Raw genomic sequence first — 24,937 nt, 5'->3', positions numbered from 1 at the left:
TCCCCGTGTTTGCAAAAGCCTGTGTAAAGTCAGCAGAGAGGGAGGAAAGAAAGAACCAGATGAAGAGGAGTGTGGATTGTAGTGATTCATGATGATTGTATCCCTGAGGAGCAGTTAGGAGTAAGACGTGAACACTGGCAAGGCTAAGAACATTGGGAGTAAGTGCACTCTAATCATCACTCCATTGCACAGGGCTACTTTATCTTACAAACAAATGACCGGGTGACCACGGACCAAAACACGGTGTGCCATAGAATAAACAAAGCAAAACTGGATGTAGTATGTCACAGAGATGAATAAACAACTGTTTAAAATACAAAAGTGTCCATGTTCATCCCAAGCTTCTTGCTTCTAGCTCCCATCAACCTCAAAACACTGAGCTCAGACTGCATTTGCTCATACCAAAACAATGCATATCAAATGAAAGTGTAACAGTTTAGGCAGACAGTTCATGCTTCTTTGCTTGTCCAGCTTCTAACTGAGGCGTGTGATTGTACTGCAGGGACAGAGAGCAGCACTGAGTTTGAAATGAACTGGAGGTGTTTGTTGGCAGAAACACAAACTTAGACAGAAAGGCTTTGTGTATTTGGGCAAGCAGTAAAAAGAATTAATGGAAAAATTGCCTCAGATGTGGAGCTGCAACAGAGGAGGATTCCATTGTTTCTCTTTGGAAATAAAAAAAGTATATTCATGTTGACATGATTTATGTGATTAAAACAAGTGTGGAACCACATTTGTTTGTTAATAGAAAAGTGAATCCAATTGCTTCCTGTGTACAGTTTTGCAATATCTTTCCAAGAGGAGTTGGGTACAAATAAACTAAACATTCAGGCTCCTGTGATGAATGGAATAGATCTTCATCACTCATCAGTTTGGTGGTCATTTCATCTACTCCCCAGAGGTCACCTCCCCTTCCTGTTCCTGGTTCCCTCCTTCTATCCACCCAAGCCACTCTGGTATTAAACCTGCCTCCTAACTCTCATGGGAGCTGATCTTAACAGCCAGGAAGACCAACTTCCAGGATTATTTAAACAGGCTTTCAGTGGTGTTTTCAACTGTAAATGGCTGTTCTAGGTTGTATTTAATGAAGGCAATGTGTGTTTTGTACGGTATCTGACTCTGTATCTGTACATTTACAGTAGTGGTCAGTAGCCACAGAAAAGAAAGTAGTGAGAAGCAGAAACAAGCAAGTGAATCACATGCACATATAGTACAATACTGTAACTAGATGACTGCATTATGTCCATAAGGGGAGTTGGTGAAAACCAGAACCCCTATCCATTGTGTGTGGACAGCTGCTGAGAGTCCCTCCTGACTGATTAACTCAGTCAGCCTAGTAAACCAGTGAGCCAGGCAGTCAGTCAGAGAAGGAAAGGCTTTCTGGACAGGACCAGTGTTTACAGAGACGGCAAGGACAGGAGCCCTGTTTCCATCAGAGCAGAGCGGGATTTTCCTTGCTATTAGCAAGGGTCCCTGGAACAAAGGGTTTCCTCTGCCGCCTTCAACACAGTCACCAAACTTCCAGGACAGAGCCTGGCTGAAGGGAAACGTGAGAGAAGGCAGTGAATCACAGACAGACTGGGCTGCATGTACATTAATGCACATACACCATATTCTCCCAGCCACTATCATTACTAAGATTTGGTAAGGTGGTCTGTTTATCGTCCCTCATCACTGTTCTAACATACAAGACAAAACATTGTGCCCTTAAGACGGTTTCAATTATAGCTTTGCAGCTGGCTTCTCTGAAAAAATCCCTTTGGGGTATTGGTGTCCCTCCAACAAGCATTCAGAAGGAGGGCAACTTCACCCAATGTCTCTACATCATGAGGTCATTTTTTCCTTCCCCTTCATTATTCTCTTCATGTGTGCCTTGTCTTCGAATGGGATTTTCCCCATTTCCGCTTGAGGTCCAGTGGTCTTCAATGGGATCTTTCAGAGGGGCATCCCCCTGGCCAAAGCACCATATTGTGGGGACACACTGAGGCCATTGAGTTTATTGTGGCATTCCTGCCATAAGGTTAGCCGTGTGATTCAAAGTTCAATCTATTCTGACTGCTAAGCATTTTTTTGTGGGGAGAAGAACCAACCAGGTAAACCTCAAGGCCATTGTATTGGGTTTTGGAGCCTTAACCATAATGTATCTCTGTCCCATATATTAAATTATTATGTAATTGTTATATTGCATTATTAATGTATTTGTAGATTCTAGGTGTTTGAGAAGACATGGAAATCTTACCTGTAGGTCAAAGAACTTGCTGTATCTCCTGTAGATGACATGACACGCAGTGTCAGAGTATGTGACACTGATGAGGTAAACCTAGTGGGAGACAACAAACAAAATAGATTGATTCCTGAGGAACAGAGTCACATTTGTCAAAGCCATGGCCCCACTTTGGTGTAGACTGACCCTAATGACTCAAAGTGTGTACCCTTCAGACTAAACTTCAAGAGGTCAGAGGAGGTCAAAATAACTCATTATGCTTGTCTGTTTCAGCCACACCTCATTAGCAAACTGTGAGGGGTCACCGTGTAGGTCAATAGGTTTTAAACTATTACCTATTTAATACTGGCTTGCACAGTCAGACAATTCAGCTTTAAGAGGAAATTATTAACCAATTAAACTTCTTTGGCTTCCCTTTTTTCCCCACAGTGTGAGGCCCTTAATGTTCGACAAACATCAGTCTGGATACAATTCCGTAAGATTGGCTTTGCCTTGCAGATTTCAGAAGGACCATGATATTTTACACTAGAAAAAAACAATTTCAGTTCATAATTCAAGCAAAACAAATATGTTTTGGTTCATCGAAACCTAGTTGGACAATTACAGTTAGCATAACTATTACTGCAACAGGATATTGACGGAAGCTTCCCCAGAGGAGAATACACAGTGCATCCCACAAACCCAGGGACGCACCCTCCTGTTTACAGCGGAAGCATAAAGTCACTGCAGTTCCACATAAGTGTATGACAGTGAAAGTTTATGGAAGGCGTATTACACAAATACACATGTGGCTAAGATCTGTAAATATCTGTGTTCCATTCGAAATCAAGTTTACAGCACAGTTCATTAGAGAAAAGTTTGTGCGTTGGGAGGCAGAAAGAGTTCCCGTGCAGCTAATTAGACACAGAGAGCATGACCAAGTGCTCTGAGTTTAGTAAACAACAGTGCTCCTACAGAGATGGACTGTGGTAAGACTTAGTCCTATCTGAAAAAAAGTGTATGAGAGAGAGAGAGAGAGAGAGAGAGAGAGAGAGAGAGAGAGAGAGAGAGAAAGGGAGGGAAAGAAAAAGTGTGCATATATATATACACACTAACTATATACAGTATATAGAATGGAACATCAATGCTGTAATACTAAATACATGATAAGTCTCTTAACATGCTGTTTCAGGGTGAGGCAGTATGGAGGGATAGGGCTAAAGTCATCTAACAGTAAAGATGTATTTGATGCCATAGACTCCTAAATGTGCCCAGAGTCCTCTCTAGTGCAATGGAAGTCCCACTTGAACTTTTAAAAAACAAAGGGCTGCTTCTTTCCTCTGTCTAAAATAGGATAGGCATTTCCAGTTGCCTAGGTCATAGATAATTAGATCTGATTGCCCCCCCCTTATCTCATGGGACCGCCAAAGATCTCCCTCTACACCCCAGGGAAGGGATTTACATTGGGTTTGGGGGCCCCAGGGAATCTCTGCAATGCCAACAAAAGTGGTGGTCAATCTGATCCGCTCTCAGATTAATTATTACTATTGAACCCAGTGAACTGATTGATTACTAGGTCCACAGAGACAAGCCTTGTTTACTCTCCTCCCCAATGAAATTCTTTATTTGGCATCTTCCTAACATGACTGCACAGTCATTTATCATGAGAGTGTAGTGGTATGGAATGTGTTGCTAAACATTTTATAACATTTTATAACAGACTATGCACAGTATAAAAAGATGCGTCTCTGTAATATGAATCAAAAACCTTTGAGCATATTGGGCATAACTATAAAAAGTCCTCATTATATTTGGCTAACAGTGTAGTAAAAATAGATACTCACATAATGTTTGGAAGGATTCCGCCTCTTCTGTACATCAACAACTTTAACTTCCAGGACAGTTCGGACTTGCATCTTGGTAAATGTTATTTGCACATAAAATATTTTTAAGATACCGATCAGTAACAAAGTTTTCGCAGGCCAGTCATACTGATTTAATCATAACTGGGATGCAAGTGCAAAGTGACTAATGAAATGAAATCAGCGTTGCAGGAAAAAAAAATCAAAATCGCATCGTGTGTAATTGCGCTCACAGATCATACAACTCAATTCATGCTATTCCAGCTGCCAGTCGCCAGTGGATTTTGCAGATCTTCTGTCAATGACTCCGGCCAAGTTTGGCGTGAAAACAGAACAATCCTCCTTGTTAAAGAGAAGGGTAGGCTTTATGAAACAAGCGTCAGGCGATCCATGAGGGGCGGGTACCTGATGTGTCTGGTTATTTATGTAGGCTCCGGTAGCCTAAGACAAACGATGACTATGACATTGATAACGTTGAGACTGAGGTGAAGTTAGTTTCATATTCGACATTCGACATTCGTCTCACATTCGAAAGACTCTACTTTGCAGAGTCGCGTTAGGGGCCGGGTGAAAACTAACCGTACAATTTTGAAAATGTATGTGTTTCATCATATTTATATGATTATAAAACCTCAAACTGTCACCAGATTATTCTAATAATGTCTGGCCTACTTCCACGCTCTTCACTTTTTCAATTCACTAATCTCTGAAAATAGAATGAAATCCTCGCTAAATTTAGGCTAATAACTTTTTTTAACTGTATTGAAAAATCTCAAATATACACCAGAGTATTCTAAAAATGTCTGGCCTACTTCAACATCCTTTATCTTTTCAATTAACTGTTAAACAAAATTATAGAAGATTGCTAATGTCTGAAATAGCATGAAATCCTTGCTAAACGTAATAATTTTTAAAAAATGGTATTGAAAAATGTAATCAAATCTCTCATTTGTCGCTTTCCATTCTCTAATTATACTTTCTTCTCTCTGTTGCCCACCTCACCACCCCTGTGGTGTGTGGGGGGGGGGGGTTGAGCTGTCAACATCAGCCTGGTTGCTGGTGTGACAGTGTTGGACCTAGTCCCCAAGTGGACTCTGGTCTCCTATGACGGACCATACAGAGTTCCTGGTCCCTTCCTGTCCATCTCCCTGGCTGTCCTGGGATGCATTTGGTGGAAAACATATTGGTGCAAATACACGTTGGTTATCCTGTCACAATCAAAGCACAGACTCCTGGTTGCGACCTGCAGCTGTGTGGCCATTGCTGAGAATTTAGTTTAGCACGGCTTTAATGCCATTTTTAGAGGTTAGCGATTTTTTATTATTTTGTTTGAAACTGAATTGAAAAGTAAAGGTTGTGGAAGTAGGCCAGACATTATTAGAATAATCTGGTGACAGTTTGAGGTTTTATATCCATAGAAATATAATGAAACTATACAATTGTACTGTTAGTTTTCACCCGGTCCCTAACGCGACTCTGCAAAGTAGAGTCTTTCGAATGTGAGACCAATGTCGAATATTCTTCTATCTAACTTCAACTTGCTAACGTTGAGGCACTTAGGCTTACTATTTGAACCAATAGTCTCATTGATGTGGGAAAGTAAACGCCATTATCAAAAGAAGAAAATATCCATGATGAACCCTTAGTGTTACAAGCTAGTCTGTTTAGTTGCCGTACTCTCTGTCATCACCACTGCTAAGTGAATCAGACTTCTGGTGCAACGTGTTCTTGGTTTTGCCTCCCTCTAGTGTTACTGGGGTGGAAACGGACTTTGGGGTGGACACTTGCTTGATTTCATCGCCATGAACAGAATGGACCAAGCGACGTAAATCTCAGAGAAAAAGATAGGCCTTCGTCTTTTCTTTATCCCCCCAGAAGGTGGAAGCAACTTTACCACGAACCCAACTGATTAAATTACAATATTAATTAAAACAGAAAAAACGCATGGTGATATATGTGGTGATGGAATTGTTCACACACTTCACTGAAGCAAGCACACACTGTACAATTATAAATTGCCTCGTGGTCACATCAGATTGGCAAATACCTAGGTTTATGTAAGTTATGTCAAACTAGGTGATGGAGGGAACAACTTTCAGGAATAGAATGCAGCCTTGTAACTACTTCATCCTCGTGTTTCTCTTCCTCTCCGTGACGACAGAAAAGTATACTCGTTTACACTTTTTGTGTCGCACAGCGGTGTACCCGTCGGTCTTTGATCAGGCAAACGTGGAATTCAGGTCCATTATACCGTCCTGATGAATTGTGTTTTGCTCGTGATTTGTCACCACTTGCTATCTGACAAGGGATAAGGACGTCTAAAGTCCGGGGCTCAGCAATAAGATGGGCAGTTGTCATTGAACAATGACAGGTTGATTCAAAACAACTGAACCTTTTGTCAGCATGCGTATGACTGTGGCTCGCAAATTATCATAGGCTAATTCAGGGGAGTTTCCTGAAACAGCCACCGTTAGCCCCGATGCTCATCCTACCGATACATTTATTTTCAGTATGACCACTTACTGGTAAACTTGTGTCAATTATATGTGACATTTGTGGATTTGATGAATTATTATATAAAACCCATAGCGTACAGTTTGGTTCGACCTACTGCTAAGCTACATCTTGGTCTGTGAGCGTCCTGTTACAATGTTACGAGTTCAATATCAGAACTCACGCGGAGGCAGGATATCAAGGATGGACGTCTAAGGAATAGCATGCTTCATACTAGAGCTCATGTACAGCTTTTTAAGTCGATAGTCACTTGTATACAGTATTATACTGGGATAATATTGTCTTGACGTACCGAAGTGATCTATCGGCAGTCAAATATGTCGTTTTTTAATTTTCGAAAAATATTCAAACTGGGACCTGAAAAGAAGAAGAAACAGTATGAACACGTCCACAGGGACGAGAACCCAGAAGAAATTTGGGAGATCATCGGGGAACTGGGAGATGGAGCTTTTGGGAAAGTGTACAAGGTATCGTACAGGAGGCTAATTTAGATACATACATACAATGTCTCTTCAAGATAGCCCCACGGTAACATAGGCTACTACTTAGTATTTTCATTAGATTTACTTATTATTCTCTGTCGAATAGAAATGGGTGTCACAGCGGGACTTGAGTTTGTTGATCTTTCACAATTCATTGCATTTCAATGTAGCTCAATTGACATAAAAACGTCCGTTATTAACCAGACTGTCATGTTAGATTTGTCTTAAGGTACAGTGTATATTGTTTTTGTAATATAATAGCATGTATCAAGGCATTAGCATTTTTCTAAGTCAACACTTATTTCTGAAGGAGTGGCAGTCTTTTTCAGTAAAGGTCTTGAACGACTTATGTTTGGCGTCAGGTACAAATAATAGGGTTTATGTGCATGCCTCCAGACATCATTTCACCATGTTATTTTCTTGTGGAAGAAAGTACATTTTAGGTCATCCAAATATATTGTTGTAGTTCACTTTGCCAAACTGATACCAAACGTCCTATTTTTCTCAGCCAATGTACTGACAAACATAGGAAAAGAGAAGTGCACTGTTGATGGGCAACCACTAAGACTATGATATACTGTTGTAGAACAGCCCCTATAGGCTAAGCAGGTTTCAGCCAATATCTTATCTCATTAGATATCATAGGGCTGTGAGAACTGGGAAGGACCTCTTTAGTGAACAGGTACAATGTTTACGTAGTCATGGGAGAGCAGGATGTTTATCTCTGACAGAACATTCTGTCACTGTGGGAATTTGGAAGGTGTAGTAAATGAATGTAAAATCTAATGTAATTATTAATACACTTACTATACATTATTGTCAAAAACAGCCATTATGGAGTTAACATTTAAGTGATCTGTACCTAAAGGTTTGCTTTCTGGAGTGTTCGTAAGCTGAGGTCATCTTGATTGCCCTCAGCAAGCCAGGAAGAGAGATATGTCGTTAAGCTGTTTTCTGACAAGTTCATAGATTGTATCTGTTTTAATAATAAGTTTTAGACCGTCTAAAACGTATTTGAAACTGGAGAACACACATTCTTGAAATTCCTTCATCAAAACCATTCATCTTCACAATGTAGGGGTGAATCATCTTCCAGCACGGATGCCGGATCAGTGGTTGATGAAAGCAAATGGGTGTCCCATGCAGATGCTTCCCCACAGAGCAGCAGTCCCTCAGACCAGCCTGAGAGAGCTGCAGTGTTGGCTGTGGCCCTCTGGCTGATCAAATAATACTGCTGATGTATTTGGTGCATTTGTTTGCCTGCTGCTTTCCCCAAGTCCTCAATTAGTTGATTAGGAGGCTGTGATGAAAGCCAGAACAGTACTACAGCCTTCAGCTGTACTCTTGCTGGTTTTTACTGTAACACCAGCACAGGGAGAGGGAGGGGCAACTTCCTGGACATTTTATTTCAGTAAGGCGCCACCGAATGACTCTGGCCAAGGTAATGTGTTGAGGGGGACAAATCAGACCTTACATCTAGTCAGGGACACTTGATCAGTTATTTTAGGCCTCTTTGGCATCTGTGTAACAATGAGGTGTGGTGGGGCTGCAGAGACCCAGCCAATCAGCTGCTGGGATTGGCTGGGCACTGTTAAGAGTGATCTGTAGCTTCCACCCTGAGTCACTGCTCACACAGCGTGACGGGCGCTGGTGGAGCTTTATCTGACCTCGGGAGTGGGTGTGAGGTGGGGTGAGCGCATGCCCAAGCTCAGTGTCAGAGCCAGATAAGCAACTGCTAACAGCTACTGCTAACAGCTACTGCTAACTTGCTGTCCACTCACCCTGCCGGTCAGGTTAAATAGCCTGGTCATTTTTGACTTCATGATAGGGACTTTTTTTGGGGTGTGTCTATAGTCTGACTTCAGAGTGATGTTTAACCTGGGCAGGGATTTTCAGTCATGCAACCTGTTTGGCACATCCATTGCCACAAATGGCAGTAGTTTTAATTAGGTCTTGTCTTCAGTTCAGGTGATTGGAATCAAGGTTGATCTCGTTATTATGCTTTTGAGGAGATTGCTCTCCTGTGGGCCTCCTATTATGAACTCTCAAAAGGCTAGCCGCACAGATGGCACTTAATGGGCCATGAAACAAGGCAATAAAGTCATGCTCAAGGGAAGGAATATCTACCCATCAGTGAAGGCAAATCTACACTGTGGTATGCTAGATATACCCAATGCATAGCCTGTATCTGTGAAAAGGCATAGGCGAAGACAGGCGTTGGCTGGTACGAGGTTACTGGGTGTGACGTTGAAACGGTGTAAATATAACATATGACACACACAGACTGGTTAGCCAAACTCCCTTCTTTCCCTTAACTCCAAGAGATTGTGTCTGTATCCATAAACATGAAGCCCGAAGCCGGGCCCAGAATAGCAGCAGTGCGAGCCGTCAGAGAGTGGAAATGTGGCTCAGAGGAACGTGTCACTCTTCCCATTAACCTCTTCCGTAAGCCCTTTGTGAGGATTGCCACATATTCAGTGTGCATGTAAATGTGCTTTTACTCAGCAGTTATTGAAAGGCAGAGACTTGAGATTAGAACAAGGTTAGGCTAGTTCTGGTTGTATTGATGTAGGTCAGCCAAATATCGTGCTATTATTGTCTTGATCACAGAGGGGAATTTGTTGTCCTCTGAAACACTTTCTTCTTCAAACATACAGCCCTTCCTTATTTGATGTTAGAACGAAATGCATTCACAGGAGGAGATGACCTTTACGAAATTGCCTTCAGTTGTGCCACCATAAACCTCTCGAAAATGGCAGTGGCTTTTCCACCACATTGTTATCTATGAAAAATGTGCACATAACCACAGGTCATGGCCGGAATTGCTACAGTAAAGATGATCGCTCAGCCACTCTGAATACATAAACAAGCTAAAAGTCTTACTCTCTGTGTGCACATAACCCTAACCCTGTTTCCTTTCTCCTCATAGGACTAGAACTTTAATCTCTGGTGTGCTTCTCTGTCGCCCACAGGCCCAGAACAAGCAGACAGGGACTCTGGCAGCCGCCAAGGTGATTGACACCAAGACAGAAGAGGAGCTTGAGGACTACATGGTGGAGATCGAAATCCTGGCTTCCTGCGACCACCACTACATAGTGAAGCTCCTGGACGCCTTCTACTACGAGAGCAAGCTATGGGTGGGTGGTCCGCATCCTGGAGGTTCTGGTCTTGTAGAGAAGGTTGGACTGGGTGAAACCATGCAGTAGAGGCACTGTCCACTGCAAAACACAACAGAGATTCTAGGTGTTCGGCGAAGGGGCTCCCATCCTTTCTTCTTCCAACCTCACACGTGACCAGGAAGTCCCAAGCCCGTACCTCATACTGCATGTCAGACGCCATAAGAACCCAGTCAGTGGATCCTTTGGTCTCTGTGTGCGAAGCTCCAGAGCAATTATGTCCAGGTGGTATCATGTGACTGCCGTCTCTGTGGGTTGCATGTATTGAGGATAATGGACTGGTTACTAGTGGCTGGAGAAAGTGCTTATGAATAATTCAGGGATGCGTGCAGCATGTCCCCCAGATCCTTTCTGGAGAGAGCGGTTCACGTGGGGCTTCCGGCCCCTCGCTCCCAGTGCGGGTTTGTCTGATGTGTGTTTAGTCTCCCTCTTGTTTTCGTGGAGTCAAATGGATGTTATGTAATGTAATGCGTTTAGTTCATTTAGCGGGGCGCTTTTACCCAAAGCATCGTACAGAGAGGGAGTTTTGAACCCACAACCTCTTGATTTGCACTTAGACGCTCTACCACTGAGCTTATACCTACCTATCACAGTGGGAAATGTTCAGGAATATGACCAGTAGGATCATGGAGATGTATTTGTCCCGCCTCTTTTACTTGCCTCTCATGGATGTGTCTCTGTGGGGATTTTGATCGATTTAGTTTTGAAGATCTGATACCACAGGCTGCAGACTGACATGCGCCGGGCTAGATCTCCATGGATGAGGTGGTAGTGTAGCTTACACCAGCTTTTATCACCGAGGGCAGACCCTGGTCGGTTTCAAATCTCACTCGCCACATCAGATCTGGACAGCATGACATCATCTTAACACATCAGTCTGTAAGGCAACCGCCACAAACAACAGTCGAAAATGTTGTCGATGGATGTCGGTGATTTTCTGTTTATGCAGAGATCTTGGCCACATATGTTGGACACGATCATTTGTACGAGCATGTCCTTATATACTGTGCCAGTGAGGGCCTGTGTTTTTTAAGGACAGGCCTTGAGTAGGATGCGGGATCAGACTTCAATGCTAAGATTATAGTTTCCCTCCAAGTTTTCCTGTTCAACAAAAACGGTGGTCAATTCCAACCGGCAGCTGACCACGCTGTTGAGAACAAGGCTGCGGTTAGACCCTAAGGTTAGACCGATCTGCTGCAAACCCGTCGACAGATTTGTATCTCGGGTGGAAGCAAAGTATTGTATGGTGCTGACAGAGAAAAGCTAACAGGGCGGACCCACAATCTGTACCAGGAACGCTCAGGAAACAGCTTTGAGTTGGGTTACTCTAGTTAAATGATCAAGAAGAGTATTTATTAAGCTAATAAACAGACTGAAATGATCAGAGTAGACCGTTAGTCTTTGTGTGAAACCCTATTGGTATGTGAACCCTTAGTTTTTTTATTTATTTAGACGTGCCCAAGGCTGAGTGCTGAAAGTCATTGCCAAACTAGTGTTGCATTACAGGAATCAATGACTCTCTTCCTGTGTAACTGCAAATCTTTGATGAATTTAAAAAAGGGAAGGACCGGTATTATGAAGAACAGGCGCATGCCTTGTTACATCAATATTTTTTTACCCAAGTTGTTAGAAATTAGTTGTGTCCTCAGAAACATGCATGTGTTTGCTAACTCGCCCAATGAATGAATGAAAACATTTGTCTCTCTTAACTCTTAACATGTTCGGGGGAAATGCCAAAGAATAAACTGAAAAAAGTGTCGCTTTCATGTTACATTCATTGGAGAATATCAGTGTAGCCAACGCTCACTTTCTGTCACATTGTTTTCCAATCTCAGATACTGATTGAGTTCTGTGCGGGAGGTGCGGTCGACGCAGTCATGCTGGGTGAGTACTATTTATGAAAACAGGACTTGGAAATAATGGAATCCCTCCATCTCCCTCCAGGGAAGTCAAGCGCGCCACAGCCATTTCTTTTAATCCCATCCAGAAAACCTCTTCAGTGGATCGTTCTCCCTCCTCCTCCTCTCTCAGAAAAGTTCCAGTATATAATTACCATAGTTCCATGTCTAGGAGGGGGTTAGTTCACTTCCAGTGCCTCAGCACTTTCTGTGGGTGCTGGATGCTCTTCAATTGAGCTACGTCCACGATTGCTCGATGTCTTGAGAGTTAATCATTGCTTTTTGTGCGATGCCATTAACTAGATGCAGAGTGAGGCCTGTCTGAGACAGACAGTGACCTGATTCTCCCAGGTCACACCAACCACAGTAGTTTCATTCTGACTGCCACTTTTACAACTGACATCAGCCACCACATACCAGTATTTATAATTCCTGTTAGAAATAGAACAATCTTCAGCTCAGGTTAGCAGAAGAGATGTCCAGGTTCTAAGAGGATATGTGTGTAGGGCTTCCTTTGGTAGATGGGGGTGTTGCCTCCTGTTTTAGAAGACCAGAATGGTCTGACTCAGTGTTTTCTTTTACGCGGCTGGTCCAGTCATGAGGGCTGGTCGCTGGATTGGTAGGGTGTGATGTCTCAGTTGCTATGGTATTCACTACAAATTGTTATGTCTCACTTGAGACCGTTTGTTCCCAAAGACACCGTTCATAAGCCAGCAGGGACATTATAAACCAAAGTTCAGGTCAACAAATAACCAAGAAGTGTCTGTCTGTCTGTCTGTCTCTGTCTGTGTGTGTGTCTGTCTGTCTGTCTGTCTGTGTGTGTGTGTGTGTGTGTGTGTCTCTGTCTGTCTGTGTGTGTGTGTGTGTGTGCGCACTCCCAGAGTTGGAGAGATCCCTGACTGAGCCCCAGATCCGTGTGGTTTGTAAGCAGACCCTGGAGGCCTTGGCTTACCTCCATGAGAACAAGGTCATCCACCGAGATCTGAAAGCTGGGAACATTCTCTTGTCTCTGGAAGGAGATGTCAAGCTGGGTAAGGGCTCTCCTCCGTCCATTCTTGATCAGTACAGTGAATTCACACTCTTTGGATGAGACGCGCAGTCAAGGTCATATAAAGGGGTCCTTAACTCCCCGAGGGTGGTCCTTCGGACAGGCTTTAGCCTATTTGAAAAGTTTTGTGTGACCTTCTCTTTACCTCGAGCCAATGCGTGAAAATAAAGCAGGTGTCCTGTTGTGCTGATACCTTAATGTGCTCCTGTTTAACAAAGAGAATATCTATACGCGCTGGCCTTTCCATGATGATTCATGTTCTGTAGGCAGAGGGGCCGTGATTGGCACAGCAATTATAATCAGGCAATCACTAGGCATGTATAATATGTCACATGCTTCTTTACCTCTCACATGGACATGATGGGTGCTTGAGTCCAGGCACTCATACAAACCCTGACAACAATTACATCATTGTGTATGTTTGTAGTCAGTAGTCACAATTGTGATATACAGTTGGCTAGTTTAAGATGAATGAGATTCTTGTGTGTGTTCTACCATTATCACTAATAATACATTTGCTGGATCATCATTTCTAAAATCCAATTTCTAAATCAATTCTACTCTTAGCTGACTTTGGGGTGTCGGCTAAAAATACCAAGACTCTACAGAGAAGAGATTCTTTCATTGGCACTCCATATTGGTGAGTCATCCACACAGGACCAGCATGCCACAGTGCATGTGCTTAGTTTCGTGTTTAACATTTGAACGGACTGATGAATGCATGCACAAGGAGCACTTCACAACCATGGAATAATCAATTGTCCCTGGGATGTCAAGCTCATTCTGCCAAAGTGTGCTGTGAATTATAAAGTTTGCATGGTGTTCAATTCAAAGTGCCTGTGACCCTTGCTCCAAATCCTGTTTACTTTCTCTTGCTCTGAAGCAATGAACACTTCTTCAGGCGCTTGACGAGCACTCGTTCGACACAAAACCCTCTCGCACGCACACACCACACATATCAACAAACCAATTTGCTGGTTGCATATGATATTGCCCACAGCCTACACCCACGCAACAAAACAAGCGCATGCCCACATTCCGTGCCAGTTAATCCTCACAGTCACCAACCACCTACTGGTTCCCCGGCTCCCCCAGGATGGCCCCGGAGGTGGTCATGTGCGAGACGTCCAAAGATCGCCCATACGACCACAAGGCGGACATCTGGTCCCTGGGCGTGACCCTGATCGAGCTGGCGCAGATCGAGCCCCCCAACCACGAGATGAACCCCATGAGGGTCCTGCTGAAGATAGCCAAGTCGGAGCCGCCCACTCTCATGCAGCCCTCTCGCTGGTGAGAACGACCACCGCCACACTGAGTGTGACCCCCGGAGGCTGCACAGGAGGATGAGAAATCAGGATGACTAAGATAGAGACACGCAGGCAGAGTGAGATTTGCGTAGTGTTTGATGTATGTATAACCTCTAACAGAGGACGCCCGCTGGTTCCCACTTACTCATTTGAACGCCTCGCCTAGAATAGAAACTCCTAACAAAAACGAAAAGGGACAGAAAGGTGACACGGTGATGTTCCTCCTTTTCTCTCCCACATGCAGATAAGGGCACACAAGTAATGTGTCTTCATTGGCAGTTTTTATATTTACATGTCTTTCTCTTGTTTTGGTCAGGTCACCAGAGTTCAGTGACTTTCTAAGAAAGGCTTTGGATAAGAATGTGGACAATAGGTGGGGCACCGCACAACTCTTACAGGTGACGAGCTCTGTCATATTTGCCCTGTGCTTACAGATATAGACGTCCAATTTGCCAATTATTGACCAAATGACTGACCAAAACTTGTATCAAATGATGTTGATGTAATGAAATATTCCATTCCATTGGAATGCTATTGTACTTCAATTGTTTGTGCCGTGTACCAGACATTACTTATATTCTTTCAGTGTTATGCCTTTATTCAGGATTTTGCGTTGCTTAGTGGAAAAAAAAACTAGTGTTTTCACTGACATAGGTCATTTGACTCCCTCTCCCCGTTCAGCATCCGTTTGTTAGCAGCGTAGTGGATAACAGGCCGCTCAGAGAGCTGGTCGCTGAGGCGAAGGCTGAAGTCACTGAGGAGATCGAAGAGGGCAAAGAGGAGGAGGAGGAAGAGGAGCAAGATGCATCTCTGGTATGGTAGTATTACACAAAATGATGCCAAAAATGTTTGCAACCCTGAACCTTTATCATTATTAGGAACAACAGGGAAACAACAACAGTTTCATGATTTGATCTGTTATCTTTAAATGTGTCTTCCTCTGTCTGACTGTGTAAAGGTGGTTCCCGGCCACAAGCGAGCCCCATCGGACGCCAGCATGGCCAGCTCGGAGGACGAGAAGGTGCCCCAGACTCCCTCCACCCTGGAGCCAGTCACAGAGAAGGCTGAGCCTGAAGCCCCGGAGCACAGCACCCGTGACAAGCTCCCCGACGAGGGCGACACGACAGAGAGGCTCAACCAGGCGTCTGAGGAAGCCCGCCCTGGAGACACGGCTGCTGGGAAAGAGGAACACAAGGACTCGCTGACGGAGGAAACCACGGAGCTCCGTCCAAAGGGAAGCGAAGGCGCAGAGGGAGAGTCCCCTGAAGGCCCGGTGCCCTCGCAGCCAGAAGCCCCGCCGGACAAGCCGGCGCCTGTGGTCGTGAGCGAGGAGACGGGCGAGGAGGAGAGAGAGGGGCAGGAGGAAAACGACGACAGCGACGAACCTCCACGGGTAACGGCGGTGGAGATGGAAGGTGAGGGAAAGGAAGACGAGAAGGATGAGATGGAAAAGATGGAAAAGGAACAAACGACAGAGGATGTGGAAACCGTAGTGGAAACAGGAGATCAGCCGGAGGGGGCCTCAGAAGAGCTTTTGTCAACAGAGGCCAGTGCAAAACCTGACCAGGAGAAAGGTGAAGCCGCTACAGAGGACATGTCATCAGTGGATATGGCAGAAGAAGAAGGGAAGCCAGATCCTAATGGTCCAGCTGACATTGAAGCCGATGAGAATGAGAATTCAGATGAAAACCTGTGTCGAAATGTAGAACCAGAGTGTAAGGTTGCGGTAGAGGAGGAACCAGCCAAAGAGACAGGGGAGAACCACACTGAAGATCCGGAGGAGGCTGAGTCAACTCTACCAGAGGAACCAGCCAAAGAAGCGGAGAACCAACAGGAGGAACAGTTGAAGGTTGCCGGAGAAGCAGAATCCATTAATGGTCCTAGTGAAGAAGCCAAAGTTGGTGTGGAACCAAATGCTGCTCCCGAAGAGGAGGAGAAGAACATTGCTGCTGAAGAGGAACCCATAGTCCAGGATGCTGTTTCTGTTCCGGAGAGCGAGACCGAATCAGAGACTAAGATGGCCCAGGGAAGCCCTGCGGTGAAGACCAGATCGGACGTGGAAAAAGATTCAGACTCTGGAAGCAGCTCTGCAGCCGACAGCAACAGCATGGACCTTAACTTGTCCATTTCCAGCTTCCTGTCCAAGAGCAAGGAGGGGGGGTCTGTGTCCTTAAAGGTACTAGTTTCCCATAATTCCATGTCGATAGTAGTGGCTTCATCTACTTGTATCTAGACCTCCTGTCCTTTCAGCTTGACACCCCTCCTTTTCCTTGAAGTAAGGTGGCAGTCTCTCCAACACACTTGGCCTTTAGTCAAAATGTTTCCACACGACCCGTTAGTAGCTGAAGGGATGAAAACTTGTGTTCAACAGGACACCAGACGGCAGAAGAAGACCCTGAAGAAGACCAGGAAGTTCATGGTGGATGGTGTGGAGGTCAGCGTGACGACGTCGAAGATCGTCACCGACAACGACACCAAGAACGAGGAGATGAGGTTCCTGAGGTGGGTCTTCTTTGCTCTGTTAGGCCTAAATATGGAAGCTGACCCATATACGACGCTTGACAGAAATAGTTAGCTGTCGGATCCCTCTACCCCCTAGCTCAACGAGCATATGGCACTCTAGAAGAAACGGCTGTGATTGACATGGTACAGTGTTGCTGTACATACACTTGTATAGTGTTTCCACAACATTCTGCCCTGAAAAAACGGGGCCTACTCTCCCCATTGTATTCTTGGTATCGTAAAATGGACACATTGTTGACACACTGTGTATGGGAGCTTGGTCCAAAGCGAAATCCCGTCGACGGTATGGACAAGGGCGGTGGACCTGGGGTCTGAAGTGCTGTCCTGGTTGTTTTGAACAGGCGCCAGGAGCTGAGAGAGCTGCGTCTGCTGCAGAAGGAGGAGCAGCGAGCCCAGCAGCAGCTCAGCGACAAGCTGCAGCAGCAGAGAGAGCAGATGCACAGGCGCTTTGAACAGGAGACCACGGTGAGTCGGCCTGGCCTGGCCTGGCCTGGCTTTGCTCCAGTCTGGCTAAAGGGCCCCCGGCTCCTGTCGGATCTCTCTGTCTGTGCTAGTTGTTGTTCAGGTTCCTGACAGGAGACCCCGCTGTCTGCCTCCTCTCTCCATGCAGGGTAAGAAGCGTCAGTACGACCTGGAGGTGGAGAACCTGGAGAAGAAACAGAAGCAGACCATCGAGCGCCTGGAGCAGGATCACACCAACCGCCTGAGGGACGAGGCCAAGCGCATCAAGGCCGAGCAGGACAAGGAGCTGGCCAAGTTCCAGAACATGCTCAAGAACCGCAAGAAGGAGGTAAGGAGCCAGAACCCTCTGCTTGCCCCGTGGGGCTGGTTCTCTGGGCGGAGCTCCGGATAATGCATGGGCTTTCATCGATCTGAACTCGAGCCTTGCCGTCATATTGGTCCTCGCTCGTTGGTGGTGGCTTGGTTTGCAGGCTTGCTTGCTGGAGCTGACGTACATTTAATGATGTAACCAGGCATTCAAGACATCATACCGTGTCGACAACAGCTTGCCTGCTACCAGTCATATTAAATAATGATCCTAACATAGGGTCTAGTCAGTGTGTCCACATTAGTACAGAGTTAACTGACAGATTGTGCAAGATGCCCCTCTAAGTAGGATGCTATTGTTTTATTCATATTGCCTAAGGCTCCGCCATTTGACCAAGCAACATTGTGTGCTTAGTGTTATTTCTTGACTTTTAGAAAACCACTTAGTCGTTTTTAAATTCCTGCTCTCGGACAGTTTAATGGTTGAAGCATGCGACGTCATTTTGCATCAGGGGTGTGTGCTAATCCAGTGACTGTAACTGTCATCTCTGCATCTTGGACGGCTTAAAAAGTTTGAGCTATTTCATCATTGTTTGTGGGGATAGTTCTTATCACATTTCCATGCCCCTCACGTAACCATTTGGCTTCCTGTAGCTCGATTTCTGTCGAGCTACATTGTGAGTGGTGTTTTCTGGGCGGCTCTGGGGGACTTTCAGCATGCTATGGTTGGCAGGCTTCTGTTAACATGGATAACACTGTGGTCAACTTGGCACAGTGTGGCGTTATTCTCACATGCTTGGCCTTCCTCTGGGTCTGCCCTGCTCTGACTTGGCTTAACTCGACTGAGTGACTGACTGGTTGCTTATGCTCAACTGCGAACAATACCTAAACTTCTCAAAAGTGCATTGGTAGCCTACCTTGTGACTATATATGCACTGTATTTCCAACAGTCTGAAATTGTATTTAGTCACAGAAATGTTGTCTTTTAATGATTGTCACAGATGATTATCGTTACGAATTATGAAGTTGTACTTATTAACGTATTACTTTGTTTCTGCAAATATAGAGTAAGAATGTACTTGTTGTTTCATTGTAACCTAACCTTGTCTTCCGTGTGACTGAGAGCGTGTGGGTGTCGGGTCTGGTGATGGGATAAACAGCTCTGGTGTGGTTGTGGGATGAAGCTATGAAAAATGTCTTTAATATCCACCTAAGAGTAACTGTCATGGAATATGAGAGGATGCCCCTGACACAGAAAACGACATTGTCCTCGGAAGTAACATTCTCATCACCTGGTTCCATTACAGTTACTCTTGACAGAACAGTTATGTAAAGTATCTAAGATCCTGGTTCCTTAGACATGATTTTCCTATGGGAGGCCCTGTGCTGATTAGCATTGCTCGTAGCCGGATGCTTACTAGAATCTCTGGTGTCCTAAACATCTTCTGCTTCAGATCTGTCTCTAATAGAGCTGTGGGAAAGGCAGACACTAACATATAAGCCTGGTCAACGCTTCATTATGATTTAAGATTACCACGATTCTGTCAAATTAATCTTATCAACTCCCTATCAGTGGAGTTTCTGTTCCTTTCTAAATTTCCACTAATCAAACCGAGTATTTTCTCTTGAAATCGAAACCTTTCGAAGAGCTTGGGAATCCTGCTGCAGGGCTGTGCATGAGGAGGTAACATGGCTTCCTAATGTCGTTTTCGAGACAACCAATTACAACGGCCAGTGTCCTCCACTCTGCACACACATTAGGTGAAACAGGAAGTTGGACAGTCTCCCAAACACATGAGAAAAGAGCTCATGAAACGTTTAAAGGAAGACCTTTCCCTCATTGAGAATGAAGAGGTAAAATACCGCCGTCTCCTTTCCTCTCTCTCACACGCATACGTTCTCCTTTTCTCCCACACAAACACTCATTATTTCCTCTAAATGTACATCCACTTCCATTCAACACAAAGATCTTTACTCTGCATTCACCTTGACTAAGTAGCTAACATTTCGCAATTAGCTTCTTCGAAAAAATCGAGGAGACAGTGAAAAGGTTTGCTCTTTCATTTGTCTGCAAGTGAAGTACAAATATAGCTGTACCTAATGAAGGGCTGTTCCATACCAGCATGGATGTTTGTCTAACGTAAGTGCCCTTCTCCAAACCCAAATAGAACTAATAGTTTGTGCATTCTATATCTCAACGTGCATGAAAAAGGCCGCTCTAAAAGACGTCGTCATTGCATCCCCATTGAACTGCATTGCGTGGCTTCACTCACCAATACTCCTAGTGTGGAAAAGGACAATGCCAAGGTTCCTTTTGAGGAAGTTAAGGGATTTTAAAGACTTTATTAGAGCTAGACCCCTGTTCTATGTCTCTCTGACTGAAGTGTATGTGTGAGAGAAATAGAGATAGAGACCGCAAGAGTGTGTGTGTGTGTGTGTGTGTGTGTGTGTGTGGTGAGATGCATGTGTCTCCCTCTCAGCCTGTTGTGTAGCATGTCCCTCCCTCCCTCCCTCACCCCCCCCCCCCCTCACCCCCAGGCCTCTCCCTGATCTGGATGAGTGCGCCGTGTGCTCTCCTCCACAGGGCGTGGCCCAGGTTATGATACAGTCTTTTCAGTTGTCCTCATGTGCACTCTTCAACGCTCAGATGCAGGATGTAAGTGCTCACTCCCCCTCCCCCAATCCTAATACGTACACACACACACACTCACACACCCCCTCTCTGACTCCCCGCGTGCCTTCACGAGCCCACCTCCGTCCCCCCAGCACTGCTGGCGGTCGGGCGACACAGCGGCAGTGATGGAGACGGAGGGCGTGGGGGTCCGTGAACGCACGGCTGGGCGTCCATGTTTTTGGAGTTGTTTGTAGTCGCGGTGTCGTTGCAGTGTTCCTATCCTCCTGCTCGGTATCTGTCCTGCCAAGTTTACACGTCCTGTACATGTTGTCTATGTTACACCTGGGGCTGCACCGCACCACACGGGTAGAAGGTCTGGAACATGCCAGAGAGTGTCACGCTGTAAAGTCGTTTGAGAAGATCTGAAGAGGTCTTGGGAATTGGTTTTGGTCAACCCAGCCCTCACTTCAATAACAGGAATTTGTATAGACATTTAAAGACACATGTCTGGAGACCTGCAGTGTGCATGTTTTATATTTTCAGTCGTTTCCTTTCAAAATGATGTACAAGATGAATTAATTATTCAAAATGAACTGGCGTGCATCCAGGGAATACACGTTCTCTGTAAACATTCATTTAGATGTTGTCAAAATTGCGAAAACGTGAGGTCTGACTGTGTTAACATATTTCTCTTCCACTTTCTATCCTCATTTTGGATCATACCATGACTTCTGACTGTCTCTCTCTTCTTGAATCCAGCTGTTGATGCTGTTTTCCTTCCTAGTGCAGTGTTTCTGTATCATTTGAACTCAAGTAGTGGTTTGTTTGCTACAGTATTGTTAATGTTTCTGTGCTGCAACGAATGCATAAGCCATCACGGCTTATATGTTCCTAACAGTTCTCTGCCTTTGTCCCCTCTCTCCTCCCATCCTTGGCCTTCCTCCGTGGCCCCATTTGCTTTTCTCCTCCTTTCTCTTTTTTTCTTCTTCTTGGTTTCTGTACTTCCCTATTCCTCTTTCTCACTCTGTCGCACACTCTCGCACTCTCTCTCTCTCTGTCTCTTTCTCTCCCGCTTCCTCTCTGTCTCTCTTTCTCTCTCCCTCTGTCTGTCTCTCTGTATCTTTCTCTCTGTCTCTCTCTCTCTCTTTCTCTCTCGCTTCCTCTCTGTCTCTCTTTCTCTCTCCCTCTGTCTGTCTCTCTGTATCTTTCTCTCTGTCTCTCTCTCTCGCTTTTTCTCTCTGTCTCTATCTGTCTCTATCTATCTCTTTGTCTGTTTATGTTTATCACTCTGTCCTCAGGAGCAAGAGTTTCTGCAGAAGCAACAGCAGGAGCTGGATGGAGCCCTGAAGAAGATCATTCAGCAGCACAAACATGAGATTGCCACCATCGAGAAGGACTGCCTCAACCACAAACAGCAGCTCATGAGAGGTAGTCATAACGGGGCCAGAGAAAATGGAGAACTGCCCTCCAATGAGATGTGTTACAAATGACACAACTTCCTCTGTGAATCACTCGGGGTCTAGTCATTTTCATCAGAATACAGCACACATGCAAACCTGCCTGGGCGTGTTCAAGAACACTCAAACTGTGTGTGTGTGTGTGTGTGTGTGTGCGTGCGTGCGTGTGTGTTTTCACACTTGTTTTGTGTATTCTTTCTCCAGCTCGCGAGGCGGCCATGTGGGAGCTGGAGGAGCGCCACCTGCAGGAGAAACACCAGCTGTTCAAACAGCAGCTCAAAGACCAGTACTTTATGCAGAGACACCAGCTTCTCAAGAGGCACGAAAAGGTTTGTTACCGGATGACTCTGTAAACGTTGACATGGACGGTGCTTCGGTAGACTTTGTTCCTGAAACACTTTCTGTGTGTGTGTGTGTGTGTGTGTGTGTAGGAGACGGAGCAGATGCAGAGATACAACCAGCGCCTGATTGAGGAGCTGAAGAACAGACAGACCCAGGAGAGAGGGCGCCTGCCCAAGATCCAGCGCAGCGATGCCAAGACGCGCATGGCCATGTACAAGAAGAGCCTCCGCATCACCGCCGCCCCAGGCACCCCCGAGCAGGAGAGGGAGAAGATCAAACAGGTGGCGTGCCGCGGAGACACTGCACACACACACACACACACACACACCAGGGCTCATCCACTGGCGTTTAGGGGTTCGGACAAGGGTGGGGAGGGCCGGCAGGATTACCAGGCCATCTGACAGGAGCGTACCGCGAAACACGAGGCGGTTTGTTTAAGACGTGTCGTCCCCCCCCCCCCCGTGTCCTGTGCAGTTTGCCTCTCAGGAGGACAAGCGCCAGAAGCACGAGCGGCTCCACCAGCACCAGAAGCACGAGAACCAGATGAGGGACCTGCAGCTGCAGTGCGACTCCAACATCCGGGAGCTGCACGAGCTACAGGTAGGCGCACGCACACACACGCCGCACACGCTTGCTTTTCTCGCCCGTCACGGACGGCGGAAGTCAGTCGGTCTCCGCCTCGAGTCGATGCTGTGTGTGTGTCGCAGAATGAGAAGTGTCATCTTCTGATCGAGCACGAGACCCACAAGCTGAAGGAGCTGGATGAGGAGCACAGCCAGGAGCTGAGGGAGTGGCGGGAGAAACTACGACCCAGGAAGAAGGTGAACAAGACTATACATGGTCTAAAATTGTACTTGCACTCTCTCAGCCTCTTAAAAGACACTGCATCCACGAAAGGTTTCATTTGTAAATTGGAGTGAGGGATTGTTTTAGGCTAGGCCATCTGTGACAAGCATGTGACAAGCTGTTCAGCGTAAGACGTCGTTTATGCATGTGTGGCACTGTCTGTCTACTGCCCCCTGTAGGCTCTTGAGGAGGAGTTCACCCGCAAGCTTCAGGAGCAGGAAGTTTTTTTCAAGATGAGCGGAGAGTCTGAATGCCTTAATCCCACTTCCCAGAGCCGAGTCTCTAAGTTCTACCCCATTCCTACTGTGCATAACTCAGGCTTGTAGCCTGAATGCCTTCCCTCCGCCGAGCAGCCCCACGTCTCAGCCCCAATGCACCGTGGCTTGGCTCAGATTCTGCATCTACCCTCTAGTGTTCCGGAAGTCTCTGGCTGTCACCTGTTCACTCTCACACATCCCATCCTGTGCACACAGTATCCACTCTTAGATCCTTGGGGAATGTTCTTCAAAGTGACACAAAGAACCCAGTGCCTAAATGGTTTGACTTGGCTAGTTAGGGGCCTGCTACGTTACTTTCGAATGCGTTTTTTTTTTGCACTTACAGTAATGGCTGGGAATTTGTAAAAACCATAACATCATACATTTATTTTTAATAATAAATAAGCTGGTGCTTTCATTAACCCCTGTCTTAGTTGGGAAGGACGTGGTGAAACACAAAAGAATGTACTTGTTTGGTAAAAAGTGATGTGTTCTGTCGGTGGATGTACATGTGTGAAGTTGTGATTTTATTTTTTAGAGATTGTGCTATTCATTGAAGTAGATGGTGAATATTGTATTCCTAAACTGAAGTGACTGCGTAACAGCATATCAAGGTTATTGATATGAGTAGTATTATTCTCTTATGTTTAAACTTTGATGAACACAAAGGGTAATGTCTTGATGCAGGCTTTTTTGGGAAGTTTAAAATTTATTTTATACATATATATATATATATATGTTTTTGATTGGCCTTGGACACATGGATTCTATATAGGTTGGTACATTCACATGTTTGTATTGTTGAAGGAATGTAAAGCTCTAAATCATGTATTTGCACTGTTTAAAATGAGCTGAGATAATGCAGTAGTGTGTCAGTTAGGAAGAATATTCAGTCTCCTCTCCTCAGCCTGAATTATTTTGATATGCTGTACCATTCAAACATCTTGCATGCTTTTTGACATATCATTTTACTGTTTATTTCCCCATCTGTTCTATGATAGCATTTCTTTATCTTTTTTATGAGTTGTACCTGTTTTCAGTGTTTTGCTGATTTATTGTCTTTTTATTGCTGAAATCCGTTATATTTTTCCTTTAGGTTCATGAAACCCAACACGAATGTAAGTGCTGTCGCTGAATGTCACTATATAGACAGAACAGAAACGTGCTTGATTATTCGTCTCTCTATGGCAAACATTCCGGAACCAGACATATCAATGCATGTTGTGATGCTGTGTATGACAGGTTTTAATGTTTGTAGCGCACAGATGAATTCTGTGTTCATCTCATAGGCATGGATGATCTCTAATGCTGAAATTAAGTCCGAACTCTGTTGTATTTCATTCATCAAGCATTTCCAAGTCCAGGCACAGACAGTTTCAGTATTTGCATTTTTTTGTTAGTTATTCAAAGGGCTTCTTTTCAAATTATCCACTTATACAACGCATTGCAAGTTGGATGTTTCTACACGGCTGGATTTCAAGTTGCCTGCCATGATGTTGTTCCCTTGACAGAATGTGTGGCATCGTAACATATTTCAATAATAGCATTTTTTAGGTGAATATATATTGGCAATGTCTTTATAAATGGACATCTGTTATGTAAATAAAATATTAACTGTATATTAAACCTGGCTTTTTTAA

General features: G+C 45.0%; 2 protein-coding genes across 5 annotated transcripts in view; one reads left to right on the top strand and one right to left on the bottom strand.

Annotated features, from left to right (window-relative positions):
• The window catches only part of LOC146268295 (SH3 and PX domain-containing protein 2A-like), a 38,967-nt gene extending 34,509 nt beyond the window's left edge, over window positions 1-4,458 (bottom strand). Inside the window, exons 1-2 of one of the 2 annotated variants that reach the window (XM_084709737.1) lie at window positions 4,048-4,458; window positions 2,240-2,320 (exon numbers count right to left, since the gene is read on the bottom strand). In XM_084709737.1, coding sequence (XP_084565863.1) covers window positions 2,240-2,320; window positions 4,048-4,119 — 153 coding nt within the window. In that variant the 5' untranslated portion in view covers window positions 4,120-4,458. The remainder of the gene's footprint in view (window positions 1-2,239; window positions 2,321-4,047) is intronic. The other variant, XM_084709738.1, reaches the window with a different exon arrangement.
• Window positions 4,459-6,534: 2,076 nt separating this feature from the next.
• slka (STE20-like kinase a) lies at window positions 6,535-24,923 on the top strand. 3 transcript variants are annotated; one of them, XM_084709856.1, is made up of 19 exons: window positions 6,535-7,046; window positions 10,034-10,198; window positions 12,073-12,121; window positions 13,017-13,166; window positions 13,751-13,823; window positions 14,279-14,473; window positions 14,807-14,888; window positions 15,172-15,303; window positions 15,449-16,666; window positions 16,862-16,992; window positions 17,355-17,478; window positions 17,624-17,803; window positions 20,366-20,437; window positions 21,694-21,823; window positions 22,057-22,181; window positions 22,284-22,475; window positions 22,669-22,794; window positions 22,902-23,015; window positions 23,220-24,923. In XM_084709856.1, exons 1-19 carry the CDS (start codon window positions 6,897-6,899, stop codon window positions 23,364-23,366), a joined length of 3,555 nt encoding a protein of 1,184 aa, XP_084565982.1. In that variant the 5' UTR covers window positions 6,535-6,896; the 3' UTR covers window positions 23,367-24,923. The 3 variants fall into 3 exon arrangements, with proteins under 3 accessions (XP_084565982.1, XP_084565984.1, XP_084565983.1); XM_084709858.1 differs by lacking the exon at window positions 20,366-20,437 and adding an exon at window positions 19,543-19,635; XM_084709857.1 differs by lacking the exon at window positions 20,366-20,437 and having other exon boundaries at window positions 6,536-7,046.
• The last annotated feature ends 14 nt before the right edge of the window (window positions 24,924-24,937 follow it).

Source organism: Hypomesus nipponensis, chromosome 11 (genome assembly GCF_054491055.1).
Source record: "Hypomesus nipponensis isolate SF chromosome 11, ASM5449105v1, whole genome shotgun sequence".
Classification (NCBI taxonomy): Eukaryota; Metazoa; Chordata; class Actinopteri; order Osmeriformes; family Osmeridae; genus Hypomesus; species Hypomesus nipponensis.
This window is presented reverse-complemented; position numbering and strand designations above follow the sequence as displayed.